At 41.0% G+C, this 23,224-nt stretch overlaps 1 protein-coding gene across 15 annotated transcripts in view; it reads right to left on the reverse strand.

The window, feature by feature from the left end:
* Positions 1-23,224, reverse strand: part of ARHGEF9 (Cdc42 guanine nucleotide exchange factor 9) — a 456,132-nt gene that overhangs the window by 35,585 nt on the left and 397,323 nt on the right. For all 15 annotated transcript variants that reach the window (XM_070291522.1, XM_070291525.1, XM_070291524.1 and 12 more), the window contains 2 exons: positions 22,004-22,133; positions 15,097-15,228 (listed from right to left, as the gene is read on the reverse strand). In XM_070291522.1, coding sequence (XP_070147623.1) covers positions 15,097-15,228; positions 22,004-22,133 — 262 coding nt within the window. The remainder of the gene's footprint in view (positions 1-15,096; positions 15,229-22,003; positions 22,134-23,224) is intronic.

Here is a 23,224-nt window from a genome sequence, read left to right on the forward strand (position 1 = left end):
TGGGAGGAGAAAGGGATGACAGAGGATGAGATGGTTGGATGGTGTCACCAACTCAATGGACATGAGTTTGAGCAAGCTCTGGGAGTTGGTGATGGACAGGGAGTTTGAGATGGACAGGGAAGCCTGGTGTGCTTCAGTCCATAGGGTCGCAAAGAGAAGGACAGGACTGAGCAACTGAACTGAACTGATCTCATATTCTCCAGTCTTCCTAGGTGGCGCTGTGGTAAAGAACCTGCCTGGCAATGTAGGAGACCAAAGAGAAATGGGTTTGATCTCTGGGTCAGAAATATCCCCTTGAGGAGGGCATGGCAACCCACTCCAGTATACTTGCCTGGAGAATCCCATGAATAGAGGAGCCTGATGGGCTATAGTTCATAGGGTGTCAGAGAGTTGGACACAACAGAAGGGACTTAGCACACATATACTCAGATTCCCAATCCTTAGTCTTCACACTGCATGGTAAACAGAGCTTTTCTGTAGGGCTGGGGAAGACTGTCTTTAAGGATTCTCAGCATAGCTCTGTCAATCTCAAAACCCTAGGTTGCCAAATACATCATGGTGTTCTTTTCCTTCCATAATGATTATGCATATAAATAAGCTTTTGCATAGAGATTGGTTCTAACCCATTAGGTAATCCTGATATCAAGTTTACAAGAAATATAGGTCTGCTATACAGAGTGGGACAATGTAGTTACAAGCCTGTTTCAGAGTTTGGATTCCTTTTACCATGCTCAAATTGGGCAAGTTCAGTCCTGCCAAAATAATGGGGTGGCTCCTTGATGTTTCAGCAGGTTAAGAATCTATCTGTCTGCAATACAGGAGATGTGGGTTCAATCCTTGGGTCAGGAAGATTCCCTGAGTAGGAAATGGCAATCCACTCCAGTATTCTTGCCTAGAAAATTCCATGGAGAGAGGAGCCTGGTGGGCTAGAGTCCAAAGGGTCATAAAGAGTTGGACATGACTGAGCGACTAAGCATGCATGCACACTCATGAACTAACTTCTATAATCCCTAGGAACACTTTGTGAAACATATGCATAAAAAGTAGGCCCTGTCAAACTAACTACAAAAGCAAGACAAGCTGAGGAGAATGTATCAATGCAATCTACTTTGATCCTGTAAAGGCCTGAAACCTGCCTTACAATACGTAATACACATGCACATAGACCTGGACCACACAGCTAATAGGCGGGTGCCCACCTGGCTAGAATATAGGCAGATTCAACCCTCCCTCTATTCCTAACTTCAGCATGCTGCTTCCTTTCCCTCTGAATTGGTGTGTCATAAACATTGTTAGCCTTCAAAATCTTTAATAGTTTTCAAAAATGGAAAGGATGCACATGATCTTAGAGCTAAATTAAAAGCATCAACTGAACCTCCTATTGTTTCTTCAGGTATCTGAGGATAATAATGAATGACAGAGAATTCTGTCTTTGTGGCAGGGGAATAGGACTAGAGGGATGTGTCATTAAAATTCTCCCTTTTCCTGTTCTTTCTGGCTCCCCAGAGGGTTGAAAGTGAGCTTTCAGACATCAGATTAGTCATAAAGCTAAGTGAAGGGATGCGCTATGAATGATTAAGAATGACCCACTGTTCAGAAAACCGACCAGAAAGGGTAGCTAAGGCCACTAAGCAGAACAGAATGGTGAAAAGAATATCAGTTAGAGTCTAAAGTTCTGAGTTTGAATTTTAGCTGCTTAACCTCCTAGCTGTGTGGTAATGGGCAAATGAATTAACCTTGCTGAGCCTCAATTCCCTCAACTATAAAGTTAGGAGAGTCATATTTACCTTGTAAAATTGTTGTAAAGCTCAAATCTAAACATGCAGTATCCACGTCATGAGGCTAGCTTTACCTGATAAACATGGTGCTGAGCTTTCTTGCTTTCAGACCAGTGTTTCATAGATCTTAAAAACTCCTTTTGATAAATGTAAAAAACCCATTGCCTCATTTAGTTCATTTGAACTTTCAAAGTAAGTTAATTAGTGTGACTGAAAAGAAATCAAAGGTAAAGCAACTCTGAATGTTTTAAAATTTACATAGCTACCCCACTGTCCCTAGAAATTCCATAAACCCTTTCAGGGTAGGGGTGGTATTAGTGGTGGGTGGCAAATACTGTTTGCTACTCACTCACCAAAATCACAGATCTATACCTGGGCTCACACTACTAATCCCCTCCCTGACCCAAAGAAGCCTTCTATTCTAGTCCTTTCAGACTTTAAGACCAAATTCACACATTCTTCTTCCTCAAAGCAGCCTTCCATGACTGCACCCTCTAGATCACACCATTACAGTTTTCCTTTTCTGAATGCTAGCACTGACTATGAAGACACTATGAAGACAAGTATAAAGACTATGAAGACAACTGGCATTCAATTACCACCCTAGTGAATTTGCATTAGTTCTGTTTTATATGTTTTATTGCTAATTTTGTCTGTCCATTCAGGTTGTGCCTCGTACTGAGCTTTCTTTGGTTTTGCCTCACTTAGGAGTTATTCAGGGAAGGAGAGCAGATAAAGGCTCAGACATTTTTTCTGCTCAGCTTCTACACATAGCAAGGGGACAAACCTCTCCTGGGCCCTAGTTGCCTGTGGGACTATTGGGAATGGGATGCCCACATGCCAATTGTTAATGGTGATCTGAGTGCTTTCAAAGGCACATGGTTAATAGGTGCTCACTACAGATGCTATTTAGACTTCTCTGGTGGCTCAGACGGTAAAGCGTCTGTCTACAATGTGGGAGACTCGGGTTCGATCCCTGGGTGGGGAAGATCTCCTGGAGAAGGAAATGGCAACCCACTCCAGTATTCTTGCCCAGAAAATCCGATGGATGGAGGAGCCTGGTAGGTTACAGTCCATGCATGACTGAGCTTTCACTTTCACTTTCACAGATGCTATTTGGGTCTTCACAATTTCTCTGTCTAAATGGGGTTGTTTCTAATAGTATGGTCACTGTCCTCCTTTTCCTTTCTACTCATCCAAGTTGGAGGAGATTAAGGGAGCTAGTGCTTCTCTAGGATAGTCCTGGCATCTGCAGCCAAGCACTCTGGCCCTGACTCTAGCCATTTCTCCAGAAAGGAGCTTATCCCCATCCCTGACATTATGTGATTGAAACAGCTGGGAGCTGTTTGAACTTGGCCTCACTGGGTATTCATGGGGTTTACTGAAACACTACAGTACATTTTGTACAAATGGCAGATGCTGCAGTCTGGGGAATGCAACTGTTCAGGATTGCAGTTTGCCTCACTTACTTGTCAGCAAGGTTCTCCCTACCTCTTTTGAGGGGGCCCTGGCTACTCACCTCTAGCCTAACAACCCTGGTTTTCTCTTCAGATCCTGGGGAAGGCACATGGTGCTAGGACTGGATTTGTCTTTATCATTATAGCATTGCAGCATCTAGAGTACATTCTTTTTTTAAATTAATTTTAATTGGAGGCTAATTACTTTATAATATTGTAGTGGTTTTTGCCAAACATTGACATAAATCAGCCATAATGACAACAGTGAACACTTAAACAACAGACATTATACAGCAGACACTACTCTAAATACTTTCCCCCCAGCTTTATTGAGGTATAAATAACAAAACTTATATATATTTAAGGTATTCAATCTGATGTTTTTATATAGTATGTATTATGTAATGATCATCACAATTAAGTTAATTAACATATCCATCATTTCACATAGTTGTCTTTTTTTGAGATGAGAAAATACTTCAGATCTATTTTCTTAGCAAATTTCAATTATACAATACAGTGTTGCTAACTATAGTCACCATATATATAATACATTAGCTATCCAGAACTCATTTATCCTACATAACTGAAAGTTTTTACCCTTTGACCAACATCTCCCCATTTTCTCCACCCAAATGAGCCCCAGCAACCACCATTCTACTCTCTACCTTTATGAGTTGGACTGTTTTAAATTCCATATATAAATGAGATAGTACAGTATTTGTCTTTCTCTGCCTTATTTTACAAAGCATAATGTCTTCCAGGTTCAACCACGTTGTTGGGCACAGCAGGGTTTCTTTCTTTTTCAAATACTGAATAATATCTTATTGTGTATATGTGTGTGTGTATGATGTTATCTTTATGTGTTCATCCCTTGGCAACTACACTTTGCATTTATTAACTTAAATCATCCTCACTATCTTAGAAGTTAGGTACTGTTATAATCCCATTTTATGAGAAACTGTGGACATAGAGCAGTTAAGAAACTTGCTCAGGAATAAAAGCTATGCTATTTATGGCATAGCTGGGATCTGAGTCTAAGATGTCTGGCTCTAAAAATCTGTTCTTGTTTTAACCACTGTGTATACAGCCATGCAATTAAAAGATGCTTACTCCTTGGCAGGAAAGTTATGATCAACCTAGAGAGCATATTAAAAAGTAGAGACATTACTTTGCCAACAAAGGTCCATCTAGTCAAGGTTATGGTTTTTCCAGTAGTCATGTATGGATGTGAGAGTTGGACTATAAAGAAAGCTGAGCGCCGAAGAATTGATGCTTTGAACTGTGGTGTTGGAGAAGACTCTTGAGAGTCGCTGGGACTGCAAAGACCAGTCCATTCTAAAGGAAATCAGTCCTGAGTGTTCATTGGAAGGACTGATGTTGAAGCTGAAACTCCAATACTTTGGCCACCTGATGTTAAGAACTGACTCATTTGAAAAGACCCTGATGCTGGAAAGTTTGAAGGCAGGAGGAGAAGGGAATGACAGAGGATGAGATGGTTAGATGACATCACCGACTTAATGGACATGAGTTTGAGTAAACTCTGAGAGCTGGTGATGGGCAAGGAGGCCTGGCATGCTGCAGTTCATGGGGTCTCAAAGAGTTGGACACGACTGAGTGACTGAACTGAACTGAACTGATTCTGCCTCTGAATAAAAACTTCCTGAATGAATGATTACTAAATATTTACTGTGTGCCAGGCCCCAAACTGTATTACCTCATTTTACACTGAGGTACAACACACTTGTACGTGCACATGAACTTGCATGAGGTACAGCAACATGTAACACTTCCTTGCATGTAGATACTATTCAGTTCAGCTTGATGATTCCCATTTTGCAAATGAGGGGATAATGAAAGGCACCCAGGAGGTGTCCAAGATTACATCGCTGATGGGAAAAAGGCAATTGGTGGTCTCTTGTCTGGCTCTAGAACCCATGATCTTAACATTATAGTTCACTGCACCCCCTTACTTCAAGTGATTCTCCTCAAAGCCTCCTCAGGTGAATTCTATCATCAGGTTGACTTGACACTGATAATAATAAAGACTTAAAGAACTGGCGCAAGGTTAAGCAAATTAGTAAGAGACAGTAGAGTCTTGGACTCAGGTGTTCTTGTTTTAAATCCACTGGTTTTAAAGTAGAAATCTTTTTTTTCTATTTTATTCTATCTCTGATGCATTTTTGAGTTGTTCCAAATGCCTCAACCTCCAAGTCTGGCCCTTTAGTTCATGAAAAAAAAATGTTCCAAAGGCAGAATTTCCAGGAACAGAAGAAATTATCTCTCCAGCATCCCTACATTCAATTTAGTTCCAATTCTCCCAGAATATGATGAAAGCAACAAAAAACTAAGCAGTTATGATGCAGGGGACAACAGAGCATGTCCAGACTGGCACAATTGATGAAAGATAGGGAAAAGGCTGTTTGCAGCAACAGCAGAGTTGTAAGAATATTGGTGGATGATTGCCTGAGGAGAGGGAAAAGGGGTTCTCTCTTAGTAAAATATGAAAGGGAAGAAACAAAAAAGGGTAAAATTTACAGAATCAACTAAATCATTTCCAATATAATCATCTCAGGAGGAAAAGAACAAAAAAATATTAAGCAAAATTAAATTCAGATAACAATTATATGTACTACTGTGGGCAAAAATTCCTGAGAAGAAATGGATTAGCCCTCACAGTCAACAAAAGAGTTCAAAATGCAGTACTTGAGTGAAATGAAAATGAAAGGTGCTCAGTCATGTCTGACTTTTTGCAACCCCATGGACCATACAGTCCATGGAATTCTCTAGGCCAGAATACTGGAGTGGGTAACTTTTCCCTTCTCCAGGGGATCTTCCCAACCCAGGAATCAAACTGGGGCCTCCTGCATTGCAGGCAGATTCTTTAGCAACTGACCTATCAGGAAATCCTAGTACTTGGATACAATCTCAAAAATAACAGAATGATCTCGGTTTGTCTCCAAGGCAAAACATTCAATATCACAGTAATCCAAGTCTATGTTCCAACCACTAATGCCAAAGAAGCTGAAGTTGAACAGTTCTGTGAGGACCTACAAGACCTTCTAGAATCAACATCCAAAAAAAGATGCCCTTTTCATCATAGAGGACTAGAATGCAAAAGTAGGAAGTCAAGAGATACCTGGAGTAACAGGCAAGTTTGGCCTTGGAGGACAAAATGAAGCAGGGAAAAAGTTAACAGAGTTTTGTCAAGGGAACACACCAGTCATAGCAAACACCCTCTTCCAACAACACAAGAGACAACTCTACACATGGACATCACCAGATGGTCAACATTGAAAAAGCAGATTGATTACATACTTTGAAGCCAATGATGGAGAAGCTGTATACAGTCAGCAAAAAACAAGACCTGGAGCTGAAAGTGGCTCAGATCATGAGCTCCTTATTGAAACATTCAGGCTTAAATAAAATAAAGTAGGGAAAGCCACAGGCCATCAAATCCCTTATGATTATGTCACCCATGTAGGTGACAAACAGATTCAAGGGATTAGATCTGGTAGACAGAGTCCCTGAAGAACTATGGACAGAGGTTTGTAACAATGTACAGGAGGCAGTGACCAAAACCATTCCAAAGAAAAAGAAATTCAAGAAACCAAGGCGGTTGTCTGAGGAGGCTTTATAAATAGCTGAGAAAAGGAGAAAAGAAAAAGGCAAAGGAGAAAGGTAAAGATATACCAAACTGAATGAAGAGATTGAAAGAATAACAAGAAGAGAGAAGAAAGACTTCTTAAGCAAACAATGCAAAGAAACAGAAGAAAGCAATAGAACGGGAAAGACCAGAAATCTCTTCAAAAAATTGGATATATCAGGGGAGCATTTCATGCAAGGATGGGCATGGTAAAGGGCAGAATTGGTAAGGACCTGACAAAAGCAGAAGAGATTAAGAAGAGATGGCAAGAACAGAAGAAGAACTATACAAAAAAGGTCTTAATGACTCGGATAAACACAAATATGTAGTCACTGTTCTAGAGCCAGACATCCTGGAGTGTGAAGTCAATTGGGCCTTAGGAAGTATTACTGCAAACAAAGCCAGTGGAGGTAATAGAATTCCAGCTGAACTATTTCAAATCCTAAAAGATGATGCTGTTAACAAGCTACACTCAATATGTTAGCAAATTTGGAAAACTCAGCAGTGGCCAAAGGACTGGAAAAGGTCAGTTTTCATTCCAATCTCAAAGAGCAATGCCAAAGAATGTTCAAACTACTTTACAGTAGTGCTCATTTCAAAAGCTAGCAACTCAAAATCCTTTGAGCTAGGCTTCAGCAGTACATGAACTGAGAAATTCCAGATGTACAAGCAAGGTCTAGAAAAGGCAGAGGAACCAGAGGCCAAATTACCAACATTCATTTGATCATAAGGAAAGCAAAGGAATTTCATAAAAATATCTATTTCTGCTTCATTAACTATGCTAAAGTCTTTGTGTGGATGAAAACAAACTGTGGACAATTCGTAAAGAGATGGGAATGCCAGACCACCTTACCTGTCTCCTGAGAAGGCTGTATGCAGGTCAAGAAGCAACTTTTAGAACAGGACATGGAACAATGGACTGGTTCAAAATTGGCAAAGGAGTATGTCAAGGTTGTATTTGTCACCCTGTTTATCTAACTTAGATGCAGAGTATATCATGAGAAATGCCAAGCTGGATGAATCACAAGCTGGAATCAAGATTGGCGGGAAATATATGAACAGCCTCAGACATGCAGATAATACCACTCTAATGGCAGAAAGTGCAGAGGAACTAAATAGCCTCTTCTAATGAGGGTGAAGGAGGAGAGTGAAAAAGCTGGCTTAAAACTCAACACTCAAAAAAGTAATATCATGGCATTCAGTACCATCACTTCATGAGAAATAGATGGAGAAAAATTGGGAGCAGTGACACAGTTTATTTTCTTAGGCTCGAAAATCATTGTAGACAGTGACTGCAACCAGGAAATTAGAAGACACTTGCTCCTTGGAAGAAAAGCTATGACAAACCTAGACAGCATTTTACAAAGCAGAGATATCATTTTGCCAGCAAAGTATAGTCAAAGCTATGGTTTTCCAGTAGTCATACATGGATGTGAGATTTGGACCATAAAGAAGACAGCACTGTAGAATTGATTCTTTCAATCTGTGGTGCTGGAGAAGACTTTTGAGAGTCCCTTGGACTGCAAGGAGATCAAATCAGTCAATCCTAAAGGAAATCAACCCTGAATATTCATTGGAAGGACTGATGCTGTTGATGCTGAAGCTGAGGCTCCAATACTTTGGCCACCTGATGAGAAGAGCTGATTCATTGAAAAGGACCCTGATACTGGGAAAGACTGATAGCACGAGGAAAAGAGGGTAATAGAGGATGAGATGACTGGATAGCATCACCTATTTAATGGACATTAGTTTCAGCAAACTCAGGGAGATACTGAAAGATAGAGAAGCCTGGTGTGCTGCAGTCCATGAGGTCACATAAAGTCAGACACGATTTAGTGACTGAACAACAACAAGATGCAGAGGAGCAGAAACATAAGTGTACACAATCCCAACTTCCAGTTGGGGAAGTTTTAGCTTAACTTTTTGGGAATGAACAGAATCTTGAGAGCTAGATGAGAACTTGTTAATAATAACTGGGCCAAATTATCTCAGGAATCAGGTCTTTCAATCGCTCTTATACTTTCTCTGGCAGGAAAACATCTAGCTCACTTGGTGGTACATCTAGTGATGGAGGGGCTTCCCTGATGGCTCAGCAGGTGAAGAATTCACTTGCAATGTAGGAGATGAAGGTTTGATCCCTGGGTTTGGAAGATCCCTTGGAGGAGGAAATGGCAACCCATTCCAGTATTCTTAACTGGGGAATCTCATCGACAGAGGACTGAGCATGCATGCTGGTAATGGAGACCTCACTATCTTACACGGCTGATTATTTCTTTATTGGGTTGGGAGAAGACTAACAAGTTCCTACTAGGTGTAATGCCCTCTATCAGACATTTTATATGCACTGATTTCATTTAATCTTCACAATCCTGTAGAGTAGCTGTTATCTCCATTTTACAGACAATAAAGTAAAGGGGGAGGAAGTGAAAAGTCATTTGTTTGAAATTATGTAGTTAGGGAGTGCTGGAACTAAGGAGCCCAAATTCTGACCATAAATTTTATGCTTTTTCTACCATTCCACATTCCTTCTATCTCCAAGGAAACCTTAGAAAATCTGAAGCACTAGGCTAAAATCATGATATTTTCTATCTAGTGCAACCTGCCCATCAACTACTCTAGTTAATGGCAAGATAGAAACTGGATTTTATGTGACATGATCTGCTGTTAGGAAAACAATGGTGAGTCCCTGTCACTGAACCTCCATTTAAATGTTCACCTCTGTTTGATAATCTATTATAGAATTCTGACAAGCTTAATGGGAATAATTACATAGAGGTTACTAGTGAAAAGTCTGGAGCTAGCTTTCCTAGATTCAATTCCTGGCTCCATCACTCAATAGCTATGATATCACCTTGGGCAAATTATATTGGGTTGGTTAACAAGTTTCTTTGTTCTTTTAAGCAAAAATAAAAGATACATTTTTCATTTTCACCAAGAACTCTATTGAAAGATATATTCAGGGTTTTGTTCATTACCTTCTGTCAATTTTTAGGCAACTTCATAACCATATAACTTCTCTGTACCTCCCTTTATATACATTTAAAATGCGAAAATAATAGTACTTACTTCATATGTTTGCTGTGATGATTAAATTGAGTTAATGAAAGTAAAGGTCTTAGAACAGAATCAGAGGTACACAGTCCATCATTATCAATCTGTATTTTCTGGAATCTTTTAAATTTTGAAAACTGGTGCAATGTGAACAGTGAACTTCCAGATGTTCAAGCTGGTTTTAGAAAAGGCCGAGGAATCAGAGATCAAATTGCCAACATCTGCTGGATCATGGAAAAAGCAAGAGAGTTCCAGAAAAAACATCTATTTCTGCTTTTTTGACTATGCCAAAGCCTTTGACTGTGTAGATCACAATAAACTGTGGAAAATTCTGAAAGAGATGGGAATACCAGACCACCTGACCTGCCTCTTAAGAAACCTATATACAGGTCAGGAAGCAACAGTTAGAACTGGGCATGGAACAACAGACTGGTTCCAAATAGGAAAAGGAGTACGTCAAGGCTGTATATTGTCACCCTGCTTATTTAACTTCTATGCAGAGTACATCATGAGAAACTCTGGGCTAGAAGAAGCACAAGCTGGAATCAAGATTGCTGGGAGAAATATCAATAACCTCAGACATGCAGATGACATCACCCTTATGGCAGAAAGTGAAGAAGAACTAAAAAGCCTCTTGATGAAAGTGAAAGAGGAGAGTGAAAAGTTGACTTAAAGCTCAACATTCAGAAAATGAAGATCATGGCATCTGGTCCCATCACTTCATGGAAAATACATGGGGAAACAGTGGAAACGGTGTCAGACTTTATTTTGAGGGGCTCCAAAATCATTGCAGATGGTGATTGCACCCATGAAATTAAAAGACGCTTATTCCTTTGAAGGAAAGTTATGACCAACCTAGATAGCATATTCAAAAGCAGAAACATTACTTTGCCAACCAAGGTCTGTCTAGTCAAGGCTATGATTTTTCCAGGGGTCATGTGTGGATGTGAGAATTGGACTGTGAAGAAAGCTGAGCGCCGAAGAATTGATGCTTTTGAACTGTGGTGTTGGAGAAGACTCTTGAGAGTCCCTTGGACTGCAAGGAGATCCAACCAGTCCATTCTGAAGGAGATCAGTCCTGGGTGTTCCTTGGAGGGACTGATGCTAAAGCTGAAACTCCAATACTTTGGCCACCTCATGCGAAGAGTTGACTCATTGGAAAAGACTCTGATGCAGGGAGGGATGGGGGCAGGAGGAGAAGGGGACGACAGAGGATGAGATGGCTGGATAGCATCACCGACTTGATGGACATGAGTTTGGGTGAACTCCGGGAGTTGGTGATGGACAGGGAGGCCTGGCATGCTGCAATTCATGGGGTCACAAAGAGTTGGACACGACTGAGTGACTGAACTGAACTGATAGTGTTTTGATAGATCTCCTGGAACACATGATTCTGTTGCGTTTATCTACAGCAATTCTGCTGGGGACATCTGAGAATTATCTCAGTGCCCACTGATGTATGTATTTTTTAATTATTTTAGATCACAAGCCCGAAGAAGGCAGAGCTGTCTGGCACAGAGCAGGGGATCAATAATTACAGTATGAAATTCAGAACGCTGAAGTGTTTTCTTACAACTACAGATACTTTGGTTTAAATTTCCCCTCAACAGGTTTATGCTCTTTTTCCATTGACAGAGAAGTTTTATGTTCCTCTGTTAATAGTAAATTATTTGTCCTTAGCAGGGAGCTGACAGAATATCACTTTTTCTTCTTTGTTTGAACAGATCTTTTTTTTTTTTTTTACTTTATTTTACTTTACAATACTGTATTGGTTTTGCCATATGTCAACATGAATCCGCCATGGGTGTACACGTATTCCCAATCCTGAACCCCCCTCCCACCTCCCTCCCCATACCATCACTCTGGGTATTACTCAGCCATTAAAAACAATATATTTTAATCAGTTCTAATGAGGTGGATGAAACTGGAGCCGATTATACAGAATGAAGTAAGCCAGAAAGAAAAACACCAATACAGTATACTAACACATATACATGGAATTTAGAAAGATGGTAATGATAACCCTGTATGCGAGACAGCAAAAGAGACACAAATTTATAGAACAGTCTTTTGGACTCTGTGGGAGAGGGAGAGGGTGGGATGATTTGGGAGAATGACATTGAACAGATCTTTTAAAATCACTGATATTATCTTAAAATCTTTAAAAACTAACTTTTACTCATTCTAGGATTCATGAAACTAATCTTTGTCACTCCTATTAAATATCCTACCACATATAAAATGTTACATATTATTTATCCACTTGCTAGGGCCCCATGATTCCTCTTCCTTTTAAAATATGAACTCATCAGAAAGCTTAGTGTAGTGACATTTGATTACTTAGCTTTCTTGTCCCCTTTCTTCCTTATAAAATGATTACTGTGTTCTGGGGCATCATTTTTAAATCTGTGCCTAAGGTGAGTGCCTTACTCACCCAGTTCTAGTCCTGGCCCTTCTCCTTCTTTTCCTTTGCAGATTTCCTTTGCCAAAGGAATCTTCACCTTCAAAAGGTTCTGTCCATTTCTTCCGGCTCTACCTCATAAGGAAAGTGTTTTATAGCAATGACAAGAAGTCTCTCAACCACTCAACAGACAAAGGACCTTGTCTCTTTCTATACCTTATTTTGGCTTCATGGTCATTTCTCAAAAGTTTATTCCCTATTTGCTGAATAGAAAGGCCTATTTTAGGTATCAAATAGAAATCCTCAACCATAGCCTCAACACAAGCATCATATATATAGCTTTAATAGCCTTTGAAAAATCAAGCTGTAGTTGCTCATGCTCTGAGAAACCAGAGTCAAGAAGGTATGTAGTTAGTGCCCTTTATACTCAAGAGTCTGAGTTAGCTTTGTTCTGGAAGGTGAGTCCACAGTTCTTGCTAGAAAAAGAAGCCTCTCATTGGAAGAAAGCTATGCTAGCTTCAAAGTTTCTCTTGTTTTTGTGGTCCTTGTTGCCTGCTACCCCCATCCTGCCAGGTTGGCTTGCTTGAACCTCCAACCCTGCCTTGACTTCTGGTTTCTCCTTAATCACTGGCTCATACTAGCTGGCCTGGAGCTGACTCTCATTCCATTTTATTCTTCTGCTGCCCCTTGCTCATAAACTAATCCCACTGTCCATCTTGTTTCTTCCCTTTATTCCTAGCCTTTGCCTCACTATTTTGTGTCCTCGCTCCTGGCTCTATCTCTTAGTTTCTTATATCTACCTCTTTACAGAGCTGAGTTTCACATTTTACTTAAAGTAATCTCAGCCTTGGCAGACAGGTACCCAGATTAACAGGGTCTGAGTTGTGCACAACTTTAAAATAAACCAGCTTCCTAATTGTTTTATTTGTTTTCTATGACTGGTTGTTCTGAGTGTAAAAGTGCCTCAGTGGGAAGAATGGGCAGATGCCTATGGGTAACATGGTTGATATGCTGAGAATTTCCTTGGCTACCTAAATTAACCCTCAAAAATCTGCCTCCTGATTTGATGTAAGTCTAAGGAAGAGTTGTGGGTAAATAATAAGAGGGCTGGGTGCTTAGTCCAGTTCCAGATTCCTAAAAATTATCTCCTCCAGGGTCAGGTCAAGACCGAGGCAGTACCTATCTCCATTAACCAGCCAGCTATCAATTCCAGAGCTGGTACTTAAAAGCTTATTCCCAAACACTGAGGAGGTTTCACTTGAAATTCTATTTGTTCCCTCAATGTACCATCAAAGGAAAATGAACAAAGATTTAATATAAGATGTGGCATACACAAAGAACAGCAGCTTAAAAACAAATGTGTGATTCTTGTTCCAGGTTGGAAAAAAAAAAAAAAAGAAAGTCACTCAGTCGTATCCAGCTCTTTGTGACTCCATGGACTGTAGCCCACCAGGCTCCTCTGTCCATAGAATTCTCCAGGCAAGAATATTGGAATGGGTTGCCATTTCCTTCTCCAGGTTAGAAAACATCACAGTGTTTAACCTAATGTTTCATGACTTAGTATTCCCTTGCAAAGGTATTTGCTATGGGTGAGGAAGAGAAAAAAGGGAGTGAATTATGGAGAAAGAGCCAAGGGTAGGATGGTGAATTTAAAGCCACTCTAAGGATTTCTTTGGAAGGAATGATGCTAAAGCTGAAACTCCAGTACTTTGGCCGCCTCATGCGAAGAGCTGACTCATTAGAAAAGACTCTGATGCTGGGAGGAATTGGGGGCAGGAGGAGAAGGGGACGACAGAGGATGAGCTGGCTGGATGGCATCACTGACTCGATGGACGTGAGTCTGAGTGAACTCCGGGACTTGGTAATGGACAAGGAGGCCTGGCGTGCTGTGATTCATGGGGTCGCAAAGAGTCGGACATGACTGAGCGACTGAACTGAACTGAAACATTCTTTGGTTTTGCCCTCCTCTTTTACTTTCCCTGGTCCCAAATTCTTTCCAACAGTCCTTGGAGCCAAAAGTTATCTGAACTCCTTATCCAAGGGAGGAGGTAGAGGAAACAGTATCCAATCTGGAGGAATCAGGCTGAAAACATATGCCACCCGCCTACCCACCAAGGAGAAGATACTAAGAAACAAACACTCATACTGAGTTAATCATAAGAGTAAGACATTTTCTCAAATGAATTAAAGAGAAGGGAATGTAAAGGAGAGCACAGTTGAGAGTTATAGGGATGTGGCTCACCTTATAGAGGAAATGGGTAGGGGAACAGGGAAACTTCCTATTACAAAGGTACCTACCTGTAAGAGTAAATTAGGATGTCCTGTATTGGTTCCTAGGGCAGTAAGAGCCAGATGGGCAAAGCTATTAGAGAATAAACTGGAGGAGGTGCTCAGGGAAGCCACTGTTCACAAACTAGGATAGAGATATTACAATATTTTTAGGAACTGGTACAGATCAGCCATGTAGTCTATCAGCTCTGGGTGGAAGAGAGTGAGAAAGATCACCATGAAGAGGAGGGAAAAGTGTAAAAAAATATGCCAACACAAAATTTACGAATTTCAGAGTTTCACAGCCAATAAGACAGCACTGCCTGTGATGTCAAGGCATACCAGTGATCATGATATGGAATTGCTGCCGATTTCCTGTTTTGTTCTTGGCTAGCAGGGTTGCCCATCTCATTTGGAGCAAGGGATGACAGTGAGGAAGGGTCTGGTGCTCCCTGAGGTGACCATCTCCCTCAGGGAAGAAAGGGGTAGGGTTACCTTCTTGCAGAGGACCATCTGGTGGTCAAACAGGAAGAAGACTCGCTGCTGGTTGCGGCCATAGGGCTGGTAGATCCAGGCCATCTCCCCAGTGTAGATCAGCTCCGAGCTCCTGTCTAGGATGTCCTCGCCCTGGAAAGGACATATGATAATGAGAGGCAGCCAGGCAGGAAGCATGACATCTTCATCTGCCTGGAGACACCTAGAGTTGACTATGAGCTGGGAAATAAGCAGGACAGAAAGGGACTAGTGAGGAAGAAGGAATGGAGGGAGGAACCCCTGGGAGTCCCTGAAACGCTCCATGAGTTACAAAGACCCATAGTCTTGTTTACCCTGAAGTCAAATGAGCCCCGCTACTCAGGACTGCTACAGTCCTTCTTTACCAGTTGCTCTCTGGCCACAGAGGCAGCAGCTGCCTTGAGATGTCTGTCTGTCTGTCTGTCTGTCTCTCTCTCTCTCTCATATTCTCCCTCTCTTTCTTTTTTTTTTTCTATGAGTCTCTCTTTCCACCCCAATCTTTCATCCCAGTTCTAGATTTTAAGTTTCTTTCTTGTACCTGAAGAGTAAAGCCTGAACAGGTGCGAGAAGTCACTTTGGTTCCCAGACAAGTAAAACAAGAAAAGGAGGGATAAAGAGGATATGATTTTTAAGGGAGAGAAAGAGAATCCATTCACCCTCTTAAAATTGTGTTTCCTTCTTTTCTCAGTTCATTAAAATATACTGATTAAGTAGGAAATTTTATCACCACATGCTACCTTGGTCTGATATCCAGAAAGTCTGAATATCTTGCTTATCTTTCTTGCTATGTAGAATCAGACACACACTAAAAGCCCCGTCAAGACACTTAACTCTTAGCTAATTCTATTTCAGTTTACAAGGGCCTTTTATTTGTGGGAACTTGATATGTAGGGGTGTATGTCAGATGCCAAGCCGTATCTGGCCCTGTTCTTAAGGAGTTTATACCTCAGCAGAGGAGTCTAATATAGGTATGCTCAGAATTTGTGGAATGCAAGGCAAACCATGGGGACAAAGAGCAGTGGTTCCATGATTCAGGAGAGTTAATACTTACTGAGCACCTACAGGGGTCAGACATCATGCTACATACTTTCACTCTGTCTCTTGAGCATCACAACAGCCCTGGGAGGTAGATAGTCTTGTTATCATCTGTATAGTCTGAGGGACCAAGGGGTCAAGTGATCAGCCATGGTCACCCAGCTAATTAGCCAATGATCCATAATCCAAACCTAAGTCTGCAACTCCAGAAAGTGTGCTCATTTTTGTCAATACATTATATTGTCTCTAGGCCAAAAAGGCACTGAAGGGTCAGTCCCTTCCTCTCTCTGGGTCTCAGTTTTTCTAGATGTTAAATGAGGTATGTGAGGATGATCTCTAAGGTCCTAGCCCTGACACTCTAATGCTAAGATCTCAGCCTTGCACCAAAAAGTTTCAAGTCAGAGTTAGACATGGGGGCTCCTGCATTTTCCTGGAAACAATCAGAGGCAAACAACCTAGGAAAGGCAGTGGCACAAAGAGAGGGGTAGCTAGAAATGGTATTCTTGAGCATACCACTTTTTTTTCAGTCTAAGAGATAGGAAGAAAAACAGGAGCTTGGTGGAAATATTTTCTAATAATACAATCTCAAAAAGAAAGCTCAGTGATACTAGTGTGACTCCAGACAACAGCCTAGGGGGTCCTTGGAATTTTGGTAAACACCCCTCCTTGGCGGGCCCACATACTAACCCAGAACCTCTGGAGGCCCAGGACTAGGAAAAGAATCCTTGAGAGTGTGGGGGCCATGCGAGGTTTTAGTGTTGGAGGGATGGGAAGCTGAAAGTGGTACCACTCATCCATGCCCCAACTTGAGGCAGGCCAGGAACATGTGTTAAAATCCATTTTAAACATGTATGAAGTAAAAGAAAGGTATAAAGGGGGCCAATGCTATACAAAGATGCCAAGGATGACTTTTAAAGGCATAATTTGCTAAGCTGAGGATGATCAGACCAAGGGTACTGTTCATTGCCATCTGGTCCACCCACTCTACCAGTGAGGAGTACCCCAGTTCTATCAATTCTGTTCTTAGTACTAGCCATGAGTGCCACTTGGTATCATTCTAACAAGAAGGAAACTTGAATAAATACACCTCTGTGCTCACCAAGCTGACTGTTGTCAGGTAACTCTCTTATGTTCTCTGTTCCTCAGTTTCCTCATTTAAAATGATGATAATAATATGACCAATCTCATCTGGCTGTTGTAAGAATTATATAATATACAAAGTGCTTAGAAAAGTACATTCCACATAATGATAGCTATTATCTTGAATATTACTGTGTGCCCCGAATCTTGTGCCACATGCTCCTATTAATACTCATAACCCAATAAGGAATGTACTGTTCAGTTCAGTTCAGTTCAGTCACGTCTGACTCTTTGCAACCCCATGGACTGCAGCATGCCAGGCTTTCCTGTCCATCACCAAATACCGGAGCTTACTCAGACTCAAGTCCATCGAGTCGGTGATGCCATTCAACAATCCCATCTACTGCTGTCCCCTTCTTCTCCTGCCTTCAATCATCAGGGTCTTTACCAATGAGACAGTTCTTCGCATCAAGTGGCCAAAGTATTGGAACTTCAGCTTCAACATCAGTCCTTCCAATGAATATTCAGGGCTGATTTCCTTTAGGATTGACTGGTGTAATTTCCTTGCAGTCCAAGGGACTCTCAAGAGCTTTCAACACAATACAAAAACATCAGTTTTTTGGCACTCAGCTTTCTTCATGGTCCTATTCTCACATCCATACATGACTAGTGGAAAAACCATAGCTTTGACTGGGTGGACCTTTGTTGGCAAGGTAATGTCTCTGCTTTGTAATATGCTGTCTAGGTTGGTCATAGCTTTTCTTTCCAAAGAGTCAGACATGACTGAGTGACTAAATTGAGCTGACATGGGGTTCTCAAGGCAAGAATACTGTAATGGCTTGCCACTCCCTTCTCCAGGAGACCACACTTTGTCAGAACTCTCCACCATATTCTGTCCATCTTGGGTGGCCCTACACAGCATGGCTCATAATTTCATTGAATCAGACGAGGTTGTGATCCATGTGCTGTTTGGTTAGTTTTCTGTGATTGTGGTTTTCATTCTGTCTGCCCTCTGATGAATAAGGGAGGTACTCTTATTTACTCCTAAACCAATGTCAGAGAAATTAGAAGTAATATGGCCAAAGTGGAAGAATATAGGACAGAGTCCCTCTAATTGTCATGCTTTAAACCATCAAACCACAGCAAAATAATGATCCCATAATGGAACAACCAGCTGCCTCGGAAGATTTCTAAGGTGGGAATGTAAAGTACTTAGGTTCTGGGGCCAGTGCTGCCACCAACTCACTTCCTTGGGAAGCAGCTTAATTACCATCAGTCTGCTTCCTCATTTAAACATTGTGGCTAATACAAGGATTTCTGTTTGACCCACTTTACATGGCTGTTTGAGAGCATCAAATCAGTTCATGTAAGGGAGAGAGACCTTAGAGTTTAGAGCTCTCTGCTTTGCCCTTCTGCCCCACTTGCACCACATAGTTCTTTGCCTTGACCCTTCAAGTGCAATCACTTCTTACCTCCTCTTCCCCTACACGCCTTCTGTTTTCTTCTATTCTTCCATGATTTTGCTCTTCCTAGGATATATTTGCCCTCACTGGATAGCCAAGGCCACATCTCATTCATCTCGATATTTCAGTATCTAGCATCTCATTCTAATTACAGGCTAATTATCTCCTGTGGGGCTGTGCCCTGAGAACATCAAGGGAGAGAAGGACAAGGGAAATGCTATTATTCTCATAGTTTATTTTTGATTCTTCCTGCTGGCAGGAGGGCAGGGAAGTAACAAATACATTCAGCTCCACATTTTATCTAATGGTCCAAGGAGCATGCTTCATCCAGTCACTTTAGCTTGTAAGTAGATGTTTCTGCTGCCTCCATCACATTTGGCTTTTGTGTTTCCTCTAAATTCTTTGGATTCAGAAGTCCGATGGTAAACTAGAACATGCTCTTGAGTATTATACAACCAGGCTGTTGAGGGGAGGGGTGTTATGAACAAGTAATGACAACTACACACATCAAGTTCCTAAACACGAGCTTCAAATTTGGGATCCTGGTAAAAATCTCCAGAAAAAAATTAAAAAGATAAAAAGAAGCTGTCACAGATATGCTCCTTCTTCCTTCCTTTCAAGTGGATCTAATGCATGTGAAGGGTACCAAAGTGACAGCTTAAACAAATATCAGCATCAGAGAAATTAGAAATTTCCAAGAAATTATAATTCTTGGGTACAGGTTCTTCTTCCTGTTGCTCCCCTAAGCTGTCCAAGGTACTTATTATTTAGAAGTATAGGTGATACTGATACTGACTTTTAGGAGCCCTAGAGGGTGAGGCAGAGCAGAGGGTACTCAAAGAATTCTAAGCCCCATAGGTTGACAGGGAACAGGGATGGTAACGGGAGGTGGGCAAAAAGACCCAAAATGTTTACAAAATAAGTTAAGGGAGGGCTAGGTGTGGATATAATACAAGATCTCCTGCTCTCTAGCCAAATGCTCTGATTTATTGAGAAGGCAACAATTTCTATTGCCTGTATACTACCAACTGTCCACCCTCTTTCCTAATTTCTCTTCAAGGGATATTAAGCTCTGAAGGTTCCTTCTATGACTGTTCTTTCTCATTTGACAAATTAAACTTGAATTATTCTGTAGATGTTTTTAACAGCTACCCTGTTTTTTCAAACATCTGGAGGAGGTAATGGAGTAGCGAAAAGAGAAAAGCACTGCTTCATTTTCTTGATGTGCAAGGCTTGTCCACAGCAGCCCCCACCATGCTGGCAAGCTGGCAGAGCTTCTCTCTGCCTGTTGAACTGCTTGGGTAAGTGGAATATACAACGAAAGGATCCAGTGAGCTTGGGCCACCTAAGCCAAGAGCCAACCAGCCATGGAACAGACATATCCTGTTTCTTTCTGGAGGAGGCCCCGGCACTCATCCACCTTTAGCCTTACCGGGATTTGGATTCCACCCCCACCAAGACAGTTTTACTCTTTCTTAGATATGGATACTTTACTGCAGAAACAAGTCCCTGTAAATATCATAAAGGACAGCAACTGGGCTTCAGGAAGCAGAAGGCTACAAGTGTATGTGGTGCAGCAGTGAAAAGAATACCCTCTTAATTGAATTATTCAAAATGGAAGTATTTAAACACTTTTGAATTTATCTATCTTTTGTGTTTACTTTTTAAAACAAAGTGCTTGTATTTGTATCTAAAAAAAAAAAAAAAAAGAATTTGGAGACTAGTTTCAAGTTTTAGTTTTGTCATTGATTTGCTATTTGGCCTTGCTGAGGAATAGGCTTCTCAGACTTTCACCATCATTACAAGGTGTGCATGTGTATGTATATGCACACACATGTGCATAAGCATGACCAGGATTGTTGCTCAGGGAATTCACTAAAAGCCCTAGTGACACTGACACTCTAGAAGTATTTAAGACTAGATATGGTACACTTGATCAAAACTTTGGGCCTGGCTTCTGAAATGTACCCAACAGGCCTTGCTAAAGAAAAGCCTTCCTAGAGGGCAACCTCTCTGTATCTGGTAAGTTCCACAGTGACCACAGAGTCTGAAAAGTTAACCACAAAGAATTTTTCTTCTAACTAACTTAAATAAATAAGTGCTTTGTCAAGCAGGGTTGTGTGGGCTTAGAAGAGATTAGAGGACAAATCAATCATGCTTACAAAAGAGGGAGAGAGCAACTGCCTCCTATCAATCCTACCTCAGATTTGCCTTTTTGTTTCTCTCTCCCCCTCGACCTATAGACATAAACATATAAAATTCTTTCTGAGATGCTGAATCTTTAAATTATAGTTCAGTGCTTTCAAGTTGGGTGTGACTGAAGCTTCCTGAGCAGGGCAAAGAATTTCAAGCTATTCTTGGTATTGTATGACCCCAGATGCAGGGACTGGCGGCTCAGAGCACATGGAGGAATTAGAAAGTCTTCCAAGTATTGGAAAGGGGAAAAATGTTCCATGGGAGAGAAAGTCAATTGCTGCTGGGAAACTTGTATTACAGAGAATCCCATCAAGGGTAGATAAAAAGAGACCTGCTAGCCAGCCAAAGTTTCAGAGTACCTGAGACTTTATGGGCTTGCTAGAGGTCATTTGATCAGGCAACTAGCCAAAGCAAATCAGACAAAGGGAAAGAGAATCTGTGATTTTCTAATAAATATGTGCCAGTGCTGGCTTCTTATGAGCGAGAAGGTCTCTTTAGATGTTTCCTTCCTTTCCCTGAATCTCAAAGAATCACTTCTGTTTTCTATTCTATATGGGAACACTATCCTTCAAATAAGACTCAAAAATATGCCCACTGCTCAGAACTGGACATTTCCATCCATTTACATTAAAGAGGAACAGAGGTCGCAGAACAAAGGAAAGATGATTTTTTTTCTGGATCTTGGTTAAGTAACTCTAAGGCTGATATTTAATCCCCTCAGAATGTGCTAAACTATATGAGAAGTTAGAGGAATACTACCTCTCAAATTACAGGAAATTATACCTGTGTGGAGGCCACTGGAATGGGGAACTGACTCAATTTTACACTATGACCACGAGGCTTAAGATTGCCTCTTCCTTGCCACTCCAGTACTCTTGCCTGGAAAATCCCATGGACGAAAGAGCCTGGTAGGCTGCAGTCCATGGGGTCACTAAGAGTCGGGCATGACTTACACACCTCTCATTAGCAGTGAGTTTTGCCTTGGCTCTAATCTAAATCCTTGCTCCTGCTTTTCAAATATTATTACTCTTTTTTTTTTAATTTTTGGTTAAAATGTGAGGTTCTGGCTAAGGTATTTGAACTCTCCAGTGTCCCTGCTGGTGAAAGTGTCCTACCTCCCAGTCTAGAACAGAGGCCTGCCACTGTGCAATCTTGTCAATATTCTCCAAGCGACGCTTGCGTTCATTGATCTGCTGAGTCACATTTCTCATGACAGCCAGAGCAGCTGCCACATATCTGTAGTCACTGTGAAGACACAAAATTACAAGTTGGATGAGTTAATGTGCCATAGAACCAATGTGCTAGGTGTTAACCCTAACATCCATTCTCCTGTTCCTACTTAGCAATAGAGCCCTCATTTTCAGATGGAATCCATGCCATGTGGAGTAAAGGAATACATTTCTAAGAGGTGATTTAGGTGATCTAGTTCAGTTAAGTGATATATAAATAGAAACGTTAGGCAGAACTTTTGAGAAATCTCCTTTAAGAAAGACAGAAGGCCTTTCTTTGGTCCTTACTTCATCCTGATGCTTAGAATTTAGATGTGAAGGCTGAAGTTCTTCCAGCCATCTTGGATCATAAGGACAAGCTCCATACTTGCCAAGGATCAAGAAGGGAGCTTTACACATGGCATAGTCCAAACAACTTTATCATCTGTTCTAGCACCTATTTCTAGGGAACTCTGCCCAAAGTAACTATAAAATAACATCCAAACCTTTCCCTCACAGAGATAGACTCCTTGGACACAAATCAGACTTTAGTCACTGACAAGTGGTGTGGTCTTTCACAAATCACATTTATCTTCTCAGTGACTCATATATTTTATCTGTAGAATGGGGGAGAATTACAGTAGAATTTGTTGAACTTTTATTAATCCATGACAATGGTTTTACTCTTGGCTTATAACAAATGTTAGTAGTATTATTAATACAAAGGAAACATTTCTCTAGTATAGATGTTATATGGGTAGTCTCTCAAAACCTCTAACTCAGAAGTATAATCCTAATCCCATTTTCTTGGGACTTTGGATGGCCCACTTGTTAAAGGTTATATCACCCTGCCAAGTTTTCTCTGCTTGTCTGCTCTAATTTCCAATCAAATAGCTCCTGTGAAAAGCATGTTGAAAGTGAAACCCCAGATATTTGGTGTAATTACTATAAACTGAGAAGGCAGGAGGACGAGTTATGGTTCAGTCTTAACTAACTTTTCCTTAGAGAAGCTGAACATGCTTTGTGGTCACTAACCTGCTCACTGTCCCAGCACCAACTGGAAAGAAGAGAAGAGAAAGAGAAGAGCACAGCAACTGTCTTTATCTTTCCTAATATATTGAGCTGTGG

The sequence above is a fragment of the Ovis canadensis genome, chromosome X (assembly GCF_042477335.2).
Source record: "Ovis canadensis isolate MfBH-ARS-UI-01 breed Bighorn chromosome X, ARS-UI_OviCan_v2, whole genome shotgun sequence".
In the NCBI taxonomy this organism is placed as follows: Eukaryota; Metazoa; Chordata; class Mammalia; order Artiodactyla; family Bovidae; genus Ovis; species Ovis canadensis.